Here is a 12,679-nt window from a genome sequence, read left to right as displayed (position 1 = left end):
CCACAAGCAGCATCTCAGCCAGAGACGTGGCTCTGCTAACACGTGCATCAGTTTAACTGCTGTTTGGAGCCACAGAAGAAACAGACCTTAGGGATGGCAAGAACTCCTTTATTTCTTGGAAAAACATTTAACAGAACCAGCAAGAGGTCCTCCCAGCCGCACCCCCTGCAGCAGGGCCCTACCATGAAAGCCTCGGTAATAGCTCAGCTCTCAAACTTCCTTCCACAAAATGGACCACACTTTAATGAAAAGATTGTAGTACGAACTGCTTCTCCTCCCATTCACGATTGCATGGACCACTTTCCCTCCCGTTTCCAATTATAGCATCCCTGTGGCAATTACAGCGACTGCTCGCATGGACAAGTCACTTTGGAGAAATATTTGGTGTATTTTTAGCGTTCTGTAGCAATCTGCAGATGGGAACAGAAAATGAGCCGGCACCACTGCCCGGCCAGAGCTCAAGATGCCTCCAACAGAGAACCTCCTCTAGAAAAAACAGCACGGTGACACCATCCCACTGCCCATCAGGGCTTCTGAACGCGACCTGCCAGGGATTTGCTGCTGGGGTTGGGGTCACATGAGGCGCAGGAGCCCAGCAGCTACCAGGCTGGAGAGCTCTTGTGCTGCCCCAGGGACAGGGCTGTGCCACCAGGCGTTCCCCAGCAGCCGGGAGCAGGTGGCACAGGGCAGCTCCAGGGCACAGCCATGGCATGGGCTGCTCTCCTGTGAACTCCCAGCAACCCTGGCAGGGATCCCACCCCTGGAAACCAGCCACCAGCAACATGCCCGTGAGTTCACAGCAGAGCAGGAGATGAGTTTGCTCTCCAGCTCCTGCATCCCATGCCCCAGAGCTCCTGCCTGCATAGAAGATGAAGCACACGGGCATCTTGCTCAAGTTCTGTAGGTGGCAGGGAAAGCTTTTGGGACCAGGGAGGGCAGGGGAGTAATAAATGAGCACAGCAATGCCACAGAGCATTGTCTTCATTAAAGGGAGACAAACTATTCCAGCTTTAAAGCAATAGATTACCTTGTTTCCACCAACATTTTCCCTGCTTTTCCATAGGCGTGAAATGCTGGCATAAGAGAGGGAAAAAGAAGAAGAAAAAAAAAATGCAGTTAATTAAAGAAAGGTCCAGAACGGTGCACACATCAGTTAGAAATTAATCAATGCTAGTGACAAAGGGCACTTGAGCAGGAAGCCACCAGCACTGCATTTGGGGGCTGCTTTCCCTTCCCACCGTCCCATTTTCTTTTTCAGACGTGCCCTCCACAAATTGAAAACCACATAAGACAGGAGAAAAAAAGAGACGAAGGAAAGGCAGAAAGCAGGTTATTTTTCCTCCTTTTTTTTTTTCCTCCCCCCCTTTTTCATGTTAAAAAAAAGGCAGTGTGAAGTAGCAGTCACACATGGCAACCATTAAAAGAAAGTCAGCGCGGAAGAGAAAATATGCATGTATGAGATGCTGTGTGGCAAAAAGTTACTGCAGTGCACAATTTCAATCACAGTCGCATTTTTATTTTTATCTTCCCACTCGAACTGAACCGCCTGACGTTGCTGGATGGGAGAGCTGAGCCGGTGCCCAGAACGCTCAATCCCATCCCCAGAATACCCAGCACTCACAGCCCACACCAAAGGGCTGCTGCCAAGAGGCTTCTTCTCCCTCCCATCCTTGGGTTGTAGCTCGTAGCAGAAAGCCATCAGTAGTCTTTAAATCATCGGGTTTTTTTTTCTTAAAAAGAAAAAGCCAAGAAAACCGGGCGTATTTTTAGCTCCATCTCACTGGGTAGAATGTGAATTGAGACCTCGAGTTCCAAAACCAGACCACAGTGCCCGCTTGTCAGCGTCCTGCAGAGCTCCAACACCCACCCACCGCCCCCTGGGCTGCCTTTGTCTGCTCCTGAGGCACCGCACAGAGCCCCGGAGCCCACCAGAAAAACCAACTTTCCTCACTTCTGGAAGCTCCTTCTGTTATTTTTAAATATTAACTTACAAACGATGATTTTCTTTGGGCTTGGCTTGAGTTAAAAATTAAGGAAACAACATGTTCTCCCACAGAATGAAGGGAGGAGGGGGGGAAAAAAAAAGCACAGCAGGAGACCCACAGCAGAAAAATAAACTGGCTTTGTTATGTGGGGCAGTGCTGAAAATAGCCCAGGGCTCGACGACAGACAGGGCGGAAGCGGAGCGCAGCCGGGCGCAGGAGCGGCAGCAGCACAGCGCAGTGCAGCTCCAGGCCTCCAGCTCTCACCCACTCTGGAAGGAGAGGTGTGAGAGAAGAGGCAGTGAGAGGACTGGGGATCCTCCTGGAGCCCAGAGCACCGACCTCCAGAACCTCTGCTGCTACGGCACCGATCCCACCAGCTCCTTTTCCCAGCACACAGAAGCGCAACTCCGGATAACATCGCAGCTGCTGCTGATTTTGAAGCTTGAGGTGCTGAGAGCCAGTCTGTTTCCTTGGCTGTTCTGAAATTATGCTCTAATGAAAGCAAGCCTTCAAACGTTATGTCAGATGTCCCCATTTGGGGACATGGGAAAAATTGGATCCTTTATCTTCCGGAGGAGGAAGGAGACGGCGGCTCTAAAATACATTGTACAGCAAAACGTCTCCAGAACGGGATCTCTAGGTGCCTAACAAAGCTGGGCAGAGCTGAACCTGCTCCGAACTACAGAAGCCCTTTCAAGCCAAGTGTGGCTGCCACGAGCAGGTCACGTCCCAGCACTTGTGGCTGCAGAGAGTTGACCCAGGCTGCTGGGCCCTGCACACCCCCTTTGGCAGCTGCAAGAGGAGGCATTACCCCATTTCTGGTTGCAGTTTCCCTGGGAACTGCCTCCTTTCTTGCCCCACATCTTCCAAGCTGCTTCCCTTCCACGCAGAGCAGTGTTGAAGAGCACAGGATTTCAAACAGCCAAGCCCTTCACACAGGCAGCGATGCAGGGAGACAACATCTGAGCCGGATCTCAGCCTGTGATGAGCCTGGCTCTTCTATAGCTGGAAGCTCTGTGCTCCTCCGGAAGGGGCCGGCTGCCTGAAGTTACACTGCAAAACTTTCTTCCATCTTTAAACCCTGCCAAAGCCTCCCATAGAATCAGCTGCGGGGACTGCCAGGATCTCTCACAGATGTACCGGGGCCCAAGCACACGGTGACAAAGGCTGTCTGTGTGGAACTGCTCAACCTTGATGCATTAGGATGCATTATAGGAGCGTTGCCTTTCCTCCCAGCGTCTTCCTCTCCTGGTTGCTCGAGGTGGCACCTCTCCCAGAGCGCGGGCAGGGAGCAGAGGCACTTCTTTGTGCCAGTGCCCGCCTGCCAGGGGGTGCCAGGAAGCTGGGAAGCATTACTGGCCTCTGTGTATTCGAGCCCCTTGGCTGCGGGAAGCACGGAGGACCCCTTCTTCCTGGGAGATGCTCCAAGGTGGAGGGGACTCTCTGTACTCGGGTGAGAGGGAAGCAGCAACAAAGGCTCCTTGTCAGAGCAGGCAGCTGGGAGAGGAGGGGCTGGGCCAAGGCGGCACCACCTGAGGGCTCTGCACTAATCCAGCCTTGCTTCCAGGGCAGGGGCACGGCTGCTAAAACCACAACAATCTTTTAATTATTATTATTTTTTTTTTTTTAAGCTTGTAGCAAAGGCTAAAGATGCAAAGCGTGGTAACAGGACCTCGGGTATCCTGAGCATGGTGGAAATCCATCTGTCAACAATGCAGTGACCAAGCGAGCCATGCAGTTCTTTAACTCTTTTACCAAAAGCGATGCCAGCCAACTCTCCACTTACCCAAACAAGAGAAACCAAGCAAACAACCACGTTGTTTCACATGCCAGCTGAGAGCACGGGAACCCGACCACCTCCTCCTGCTCCCCAACTCAGTCAGAAGAGCAGAGAGGTCACAGCAGAGGCCAGCACTGGCACCGCGCAGAGGCTGGCAGACGCTGCCAAACCCTCACACATGAATCTTGCAGATGTTTTTATTTTCTTGGCCACTTGGAACTTTCAATGCTGTTTCCTCTCTGCTCCCCCTGCTCTGCCATAAATGCACACACGGCTCAGACCCAGGCAGCCCGAGCTCCATGCCAGGCTCTGCTGGCAGAACCCAATGTCCTCGGCAGCATGCTGGGTGGGGAAGCTCGTGGCTTTCATGCTGAGACCAATAATTTACACCAGACACCCACCAGGCCAGCTCCCGAAAACTTGGGTTTTGATCAGTCAGCACTGCATCTCCTCCCCTGCCCTGCAGAGTCAAAACAATTCTGTGCCTATTAACTTCCCTGTCAAGAACAGAATTAAGCCCTCGTATCCCCCCGGGGACATGGCACGGGGGAAGAGCCTGACAGAAGAACAAAACACAAATTGAAAACTACATCAAGAAATCATTTGGTTTTCCAACAATATCAGTGAAAAAGTTGTAAATTAAGAGGTCAAAGTAAAACCACAGTTAAAAAAAGCAAGCCCTGGAGCTGGAAATTCTCACCCAGGCCAGGGTAGGTCCTGCGCTTGCTGAGATTGGCCGATTTCACCAGGAACATGCAGGATTGATGAGTCATCCAAGAACAGAAAATCAAGAGCAGAGCTCCCAGGACAATGCCACACTGCAAAGGAAGAGGGGAGGGAAAGAAGACAAGCGCAAGATGGAAAGTCAGGCACTTTGGGCAGTCTCACTCCCACGCCTTGCTGCCTCCAGCCTCCCCCGTGCATCTTCAGCCACATTTTCACCTGTTCAGGGAGTTCTCCAGCTCCCCTGCAGTCAGGACAAACGTGATGTATGAGCTCAATTTAACTCTTCCTGCAGCCTGAGGACCACACAGCTGTGCTAGCACAGAGGGGTGAACTGGAGGCATTTGTGAAGCACAGTTGGATTTGATGATCTCAGAGATCTCTACCAACCTGAATGATTCTATGACTCACGCCATGAGACCAGTGCATCCCCAGGGCTCTGCAGCCCTCATTACGTTCATGTAAACAACAGAGCCACACCTAAGCACGAGATCCAAACCCTTACCCACACACTTATTAAATAAGCACTACCTAACAGCACACAGACATTACTGAGCTGCCCTGCACTGCAGGACAGGTGTGCAGGGGTAGATGTCACACGCAGGCTGCTTTTCAAGCAGGTGACTTTAAAGGAGCAAAAGCAGCAGCAGCAGCCCCTAACACCAGACACTCGTTGTGCTGGGGCTGAACCTGGTGCGGCCGCAAGGCCAAGGCAGGTGGCTCGGCACCCGCAGGACCCACACACGGGCACGGTGCCCAGCGCTTCTCTTCAGCTCTAGTAACGGTGAGAACGACTGCGGGAAGGCCGCACAGCACAGAGCTGGGGGCCCCGTGGCACAGAATAAGGCTCTGGACGCAGCCAGCTCCTGCCCTCACACCGCCACCCCGCCGCTCTCGGCCCCTTCCCGGGGCTCCGGGACCCCCCAGCGGCTGCCCCCGGGCTGCCCCCACCCTACCGAGGATGGCCGTGAGCCAGGCACGGCGTGGCACGGCTCACCTGGCGGAAGCAGAAGGGCACTGTGAGCACGCTGACGCCCACGATGCTGTTCACCACGTTCATGATCAGGCCCCAGTTGGAGCCCGCGGCCGCCGCCATTGCCCGCGGCGGGGCCGCCCCGCAGGGCCCGGCCCGGAGCCGCCCCTCCACCCCGCCCCGCCCCGCGGGCCCCTTCAGCCACCCGCCATGGCGGCACCGGCACCGGCCACAGCGGCACTTCCGCCTTCCGTTGCTCCGCTGGCGCTTCCGGGAAGTGGGGCGGCGGGCAGCGAGACGGGAGGGATGGAGCGGCCTGCGGCGGCGCTCTTACCGTCTTGGAGGACCGCGCACACTGCTCCGGGAGGACTGAGGGGAGGGAGAGGGCGGGGAAATTTTGTTTCAGGGCTGCTGGCAGAGGCGGAAACGGGATGAGCTCTTCGGGCCCAGCATCCAAGAGTCAGGAAAATGTGTTTATAGTCATGTACGTGCATGCACGCACATGTATATCGATGCACATACACACTCACGCGTACAAAGGCACATATATGCAATCAATTCATGCATATGCATGAGCGTTTAAGTACATGCGTGTGCACCCAGGCACACGTGTGACACACACATAAGTATACGTGCATGCGCACATGCGTGCACATTCAATCGAAGCAATCTCTCTGGGCTCAGCTCCTGCTCTGCTCATGGGTTCATGCGTGCACATGTGGGCGTGCATCTGGCTGTTGTGTGCATGTGTGTGCGGTGCAGATGGTGCTCAGGCATGGGTGGATCAAAGCCCATGTGCAGTGCTTCCCAATGAGGGTGCGGAGGGTTTGCAAGGGATCAACCCTTAAAAAAGGGGAAGGAATAAAGGGATGCCCACCACCCACAGGCTGACTCGCTTTGCAGGCATGGTGGCGGGTCGGAGCGGTGCAAGCCAACTGCATGTTCCCATTGGAACAAAATCCACAGCGCTTGTATAATTTGCAGCAATTGCAATGGGTAACCACAAGAATTTGCTCTACAAAAGGTTTGCAGGGAGGTGGAGCATGCCTGCCTAATTCCCTCCAGGTGCTGCCGGGGTTGAGGAGGCAGCACTGACTGCTTTGTGGTGCTCTGACATCAAAAACCCCATGAGAGACGTGGCCCCAGCAGCAATGGGGGCTGCCCCTCTTTTCATCCCAACCCCCCCCCCGTTCTGGCTTAAGGTTGCCTGGCTGGAATGGACCTGTGTGGACAGAGCACACAGATGGGAATGATGGTACTGGCCACGGAGGGAGGATGGTGTGGGGCAGCCAGCAGTGCCCAGGTGTGAGAATTGGCATCAGTAGCACAGGGCAAGAGCTGGAGGGGCTGCAGCACCTGGGAATGGGATATGGTACCCAGATATGGGACATGGAACACTGGTACAGGACGTCATACCCAGATATGGAACGTTGTACTCAGACATGGGACAGGGTACCATATAGGATGTCATTCCCAGATACTGGATGCAGCACCTGGACATAGGACGTAGCACCAGGACATAGGATGCACTACCCAGGCCTGGTACATGGCACCCAGATACGGAATGCTGTATCTGGACATGGGACATTTTCCACTGTGACCTCCTCTCAGCCCCCCACACTCTCTGCAGCAGCAGAAGCACTGCCACAACTCCAGGGCTGGGGGTTCCCCTCCCCACTTGTCCCCAGCTGTGGGGCTGGATGTCTCCTACCCAAGCAGGCACAGAACCTGGGACACAGCCGCCCATCTGGCTGGGAAGGGAGAGCACCTCACTGCTGCACCAGGACATCTGCACTGAGTTAGAGGGGAAATCATGTTTATCCAATTAGTTTTACATGGCCCCTAACTCAACACTGGCAGAAAAAAGGGCTCAGGTGGCTTCCCCACATGCTGAAAGGCCACCAGGAGCCCAGCGAGCACTGTAACACTGCACTGTGGGACGTGCAGCCTGAGGATGGGTAGTGCAGCACCCTGCCAGAGCTCAACTTCTGGAGGCCCCAACCCCTCTGGTGATGCCTTGACCGTGTTACCAACTTCCCTACCACTGTCTCCAGCCCAGGGGGGATTTGGCATCCATCTGCTTTCACCACTGCTGCCCATTTCCCTGTTTCTCTTTTCTTCCCACTATCGATTTTTTTACTTTCAAAAGCAAACCCTCCTCAGGCAATTTTTAAAGCCCAAGTGATGAATTAAACTCCATTTTTTCTCCCCATTAAAAAGAGGAAATCAGGTAGGTATTGCTGCTGCAGCCAGTCTGACACAAGACTGCACAATTCATCCCTGGCTGCCTGCATGCAGGGCAGTCCCACAGGGCAATGTGTTTCCAATTGCTGTGTCCCCAACCTCTCTGCAATGCAAACCATGTGCAGATGCTCACCTGCAACCCATCAGCACCCCGCTACCGAACAACACGGCCCCAGCACTGCGAGGAAAGCAGGGGGAGCCAAAAGCAGCCTCCAGCACAGAGACAGTAGGGTGGTGCACCACCTCCAGCCCTGTGCTGCACAGCTCGGGCTCCTCCAAGCAGCCCTACAGTACACCCTCAGCTGCATCCCCACATGGGGTCTGCTGGGACCCCCAGCTCAGAGCTGCCCCCAGCCCCAATCCCTTCTGCTCCGGTGTGGGGAGCCCAGGAGAATAAGCAAGGTCCTGAGGGGCTGCAGGCAGCTGCAATTAATCGTAATTAGAAAAGGTGGCTGAAGGGCAGCTCAAGATCTCTGTTTTATGAAAATGCATCCAATCCCCATGAGGGTCTCACGCTGCTGCGCTGGGGCTGAGCTTTTGTCCTGTGCTGCTCAGTGGGGGAAGCACGCTCACACATGCGTGTGTGCTCACGTGTGTCTGCACCTCGCTGAGCAGAGCAGCAGGAGAGAGCAAGCAGCGGGTTTGCAATTGGCAGAGCTGGTGCACTGAGGCTGTTCAAGGCTGCAGCCCGGAGGGGGGGGACACACAGGGACACCCTAACCCTAATCCTGTCCCAACAAAGCAACCCGCTCCACTCCTCCCACCACAAAGGTCAAAGCCTGGCAGAGCCTGGGAAGAACCCGGTAAGTATTTTAAAACATAAATTAAAACAAATTGCTTTTTTATATTGCAAATAAGGGCAGTTTTATCGTTTTTATTGCATAACAAGCATTAATGAAGTGCAGTTTCAGGTCACCTTAATTGCTCGGAGACTAAAGTTCAATCCATCGCTGCGTCGCGGGCTGGAGGACACCGTGTGTCATGTGGGGACCTGGCAGGTTGGAAGCAAGAATAAATTTATGGTTGCTATTAGGAAATGGAGAAGAGGGTTCTGTCTGTGCAGGCATTCAGCCAAGAGGAGCAGAGTAGGTACAAAGCACAAACCTTCCCAGGGGGAAACAGGGAGGATGGGAGATGTCCTTGGTGGACCCTCTGGTCCCCCTCCATCAGAGGAAACGAGGGACACCATGGACGGGGAGCTCCGTGCTGCAGATATCGCAGATTTGGGCCGGGAAGGGACAGACCCACACAGGTGCCAGCACCGGGCCTGGCGCAGGGCACGCGCGGGGGTGATCGAGAGCCAGCGGGACAACACGGGTTTGCGCCAGACACAGAGCAGCGTCCTACCCGCACCCCCGGGGCAACTGCGAGCACGGACACGCGCGGGACACGCACGACGCGCGCCTCGCTCGTCCGTCCCGCGCGAGCACAGACCCTCCGGTGTCACCTCACACGCACGAGGATGCGGCCCCGCCGCCCCGCACCACACGCGTGGTCGCCCCGCGCAGCCCGCACCCACCTGCCTGCGGCGCGCCAGCGGGAACGGCTCGAGCAGGCCGCGCCCCCGGCCGGCCTGCATGAATGGGCGCGCTCCGCCCCGCCCCCTTTAAGGCAACTGGCGCGGCGCGGAGGGCGGGGCCCGCCGGATCTTCGCCCCGCCCACCACCACCGCCAACCCGCCAATGAGGGCGGCGCGCGGAGCCCCCGCGGGCGCCGGCCTTTGTTTGTGGAGGGCGCCGGGGCCAATGGGAGCGCGGCGGGGGGAAGGGCGGGCCAATGGGCGCGCGGGGGGAGGGGCGGCGCGGCGCGGCCGGGGATGCCCCGGCCCGGCCACGTGCGCGCGGCGCCGCCACCCCGGGGCAGCGCCCGGGGCTCTCCCCGGTTCCCCCCCCTTTTCACCCCTCCTCACCCGGTGCCTCCGCAGCCGTTCGTTCCCGCGCCGTGCTGGGGCCGTGGGTGGGCCGAGTGCCCACCGGGAGGGAGGCGGCGGGGGGCTCTCGAGGGGCTGCTCGCAGACACCCGCCCCAGAGGGGTCTGCTGGGGGCTGCTCAGCCCGTAGGGAGCGTCGTGCCCCCCCCCCCTTCACCCCCGCTGGGCTCACGCTGACCGGGAACGGCGCGGGGCCGCCCGCGGGGCTGCAGGCAGTCGGGAGTCGCGCTGCCGGAAATGAGTATTTTGCTCGGAAGACGAAGGGCGCTGCCATTTTTTTCCGTTTTTGCCAAACTGCGTCCCTCTCCCGTCCCCTGGGGCGGCGCTGGCGACCGCGGGGCTGGGCCTCGTGCCCCCACGGAGGTGCGGTGCTGTGCAATGGCAATGCCGGGGGCCGGTAGCACCGGCACCGTGCTCAGGCTGCGAGCCTCTTCGTGCTGCACGTGATCCACGCATCCATCCATGTGTCCATCTGTCCATCTAGGCCTTCCTGCAGCGCTGCCCATCCTCCATCCGCAGAACCTCGGGGCGGCCCCGATACCGGCAGTGCAGTGGAGGGAGCCCCGCACAACCCCCACCCCGGAGAGAACAAAGGAGGGCAACTGCAGCACCGGGTGTAGCACCGGCCCACACCACACCCCGGGTTGCACAGAGCTGGGCACAGCCCTGAGTGTGATCCCATCCCCAGAGCAACGTGGTGGCCGCACTCACCCTGCTGATGCTGCACTATAAAGAAAAAAATCTTCCACGGACGACTTTTGTCACCAAAGTCATTAACATAATAGGACTTGCACATCAAAATTGAATATTAATGCTACACCCGGCTGCGGAGTGAGACGGATAATTGCTCTAATACATTTTCCAGTAGGATTTTCGCATCGTAGCAGCGATTGCATTTGCAAACCCGATTATTACCGCGTCCGATACAATGGGACAGCGAATAGGAGTTCAGCCAGCTGCCTTTTTTTTCCTGGGAGCACAGCACAGAGCTGCCCTTCTCCCATTAGCAGAACGCAGAGCTGCGCCGGGCCCTGGAAGGGACACCGGAGGGGACAGGGACATGAAGACACTGCAGCTCTGTCCCCGTCTCGGTGCCCCAAACCCAGTGCTGTGCTACCGCTGTGTGTCCCCCAGCCCTGCCACCAGCAGTGCTATCGACCAGTGCTGAGCCAGAGGAGTCTGCAGAGCCACAGGGAGCCCGCACGGGGGCTCGGCACAAGGTCCCTTTAGAGGTGATGTCCCCAGGCCGGTGACACAGCGGCAGCCATGTGCACGGAGCACGGCACTGCAGGGCACCCGGCGCGCAGCCGGAGCCAGGCAAGGTGAGGTGGGCAGAGCTGTGGCTACTTCACAGCTCACACATCTTATGCACACACAAGGTCCCAGTGCAGCGACGCCAGTCCCGTGCGCAGCCCCGTGCGCAGCCCTCGGGGGGAATGCCAGAGCATGGGGAAAAATGGCAAAAGCCCCGAAGCAGGCTCCTCCTGCTGGGAACGGCTCGAGCAGAGCTGGACACAGCAGGGATGCTGCGTTGGAATTAAGCTCTGGGAAGGGGGCAGGTGCCAGTAGAGCTGGGTGCCAACGCGGCCGCCTCGCCGCACCCCAACACCGGCCCCATTTTTGGGGCTGCCGACGCGCACAGCCCCACACGGCAGCACCCAGCCTCTGCTGCCCGTGGGTGCCCGCGGTGCGGTGCAGCGGAGCCCCGCATGGCTCCGGGGCCGAGCAGCGCCGGGCGGAGCCGCGGACAAAGGAGAGCGTGCGCTCCGATCCGGGCCGGGCGCTCTGCTCCGGGCTCTCCTTTGTTCCCCGCGGGCGCAGAGCAGAGCTCGAGGCCGGCCCGGTTCGGCTCCAACAAAGCGCGGCCCCGCGCCCCCCCCACCGCCCTTTGTCTCCGGGGCCGCCCCGGGTGCGGACAAAGGCGCGGGTCGGGATGCGCTGGGTATTAAAATCTCCTTAATTAACCCACGCTGGTTTGCACCATTGATTGTCCCGGCGGAATCTGCACGCGAGCACCGTGCCGGCACCGCACCGGGACGGAGCAGTGCGGGGCTCAGAGCCATCGCTGTGCTCAGAGCACCAGAGGCTCGGAGCCCGGAAAATATTTTTTTCTTATCTTTAATATATATATATATATATATATATTCAATGGTTATTATTATGTATAGATATATTTTTTAGCCGAAACAATTCTCTCCCGTTTTCCACCCCCGCGGCTGTGCACGCACCGCTACTGACCGCCGTGTGCTGCTCCCGCGCCGCTCCGTCCCGGTTTCTCCCGGCCTCGGTGCGCTCCGCTGCGGGGAAAGAAACGGAAAGAAACATTAAGGAATGAAAAAGGGCTTTTTGCGGGGTTGGTGCTGCGCTCCCCCGCACATTCCCGTTCCCGTCGGGGCTCTGGCGGCCGTTCCCCGCTCGTTATCGCTCGCTCCCGGTGCCCTGTGCGGTAACGGAGCGCTCCCGGCTGCCCCAGCGCCTTGCACGCAGCGGTCGGTGCGATTTATCCGCGCGTTTCAACGCTTTTATTTCCCGGATAAAGGCAGAACGCGGGGAGCGGTGCCTCCGCACGGCGCCTCCCGAACGATTCGGTGCGCTCTGAGGACCGACTGCGCCGCGACGGCCCCGGAACGGCCCCGGAACGGCTCGTCCGCGTGACCACGTTAACCCGCACGGACAGCCCCGGTCACCCCGCACGGCTCTCCCGTTACCGCGCACCGTTCCCACCGCTGCCGCGCACGGTCCTCCCCGGTTAGGACTCACAGTCCTCCCATAACGGCGCACGGTTCCCCCATTACCGTGCTTAACCCTCCATAACCGCGCACCGTTCCCTTCCGTTACCGTTCTTAGCTCTCCCGTTACCGCGCACGGTTTCATCCGTTGCCGTACGCAGCCCTCCGTTACCGCGCACCGCTCCCGCTCCCGCGCACAGCTCTCCGCTCGCTGCCCGCCGCCTTCCATCTCCCGCCGCCGGGGCCGCGGTGGCGATGTCCGCCTGGGGAGGGTTTGGGGATGGGGATGGGGGGGAGGATTGGGGGGGGGAGGGGG

General features: G+C 58.1%; 1 protein-coding gene across 2 annotated transcripts in view; it reads right to left on the bottom strand.

Annotated features, from left to right (window-relative positions):
* SLC38A10 (solute carrier family 38 member 10) overlaps positions 1-5,604 on the bottom strand; it is a 29,039-nt gene extending 23,435 nt beyond the window's left edge. For both annotated transcript variants that reach the window (XM_042893093.1, XM_042893094.1), the window contains exons 1-3: positions 5,486-5,604; positions 4,466-4,583; positions 1,028-1,073 (exon numbers count right to left, since the gene is read on the bottom strand). In XM_042893093.1, coding sequence (XP_042749027.1) covers positions 1,028-1,073; positions 4,466-4,583; positions 5,486-5,584 — 263 coding nt within the window. In that variant the 5' untranslated portion in view covers positions 5,585-5,604. The remainder of the gene's footprint in view (positions 1-1,027; positions 1,074-4,465; positions 4,584-5,485) is intronic.
* Between the last annotated feature and the right edge of the window lie 7,075 nt (positions 5,605-12,679).

Source organism: Lagopus leucura, unplaced genomic scaffold (assembly GCF_019238085.1).
Source record: "Lagopus leucura isolate 7727_CA_CO unplaced genomic scaffold, USGS_WTPT01 111-9_obj-0_obj, whole genome shotgun sequence".
NCBI lineage: Eukaryota > Metazoa > Chordata > Aves > Galliformes > Phasianidae > Lagopus > Lagopus leucura.
The sequence above is the reverse complement of the archived record's forward strand: the minus strand, read 5'-3'. Positions and strand labels throughout refer to the sequence as shown.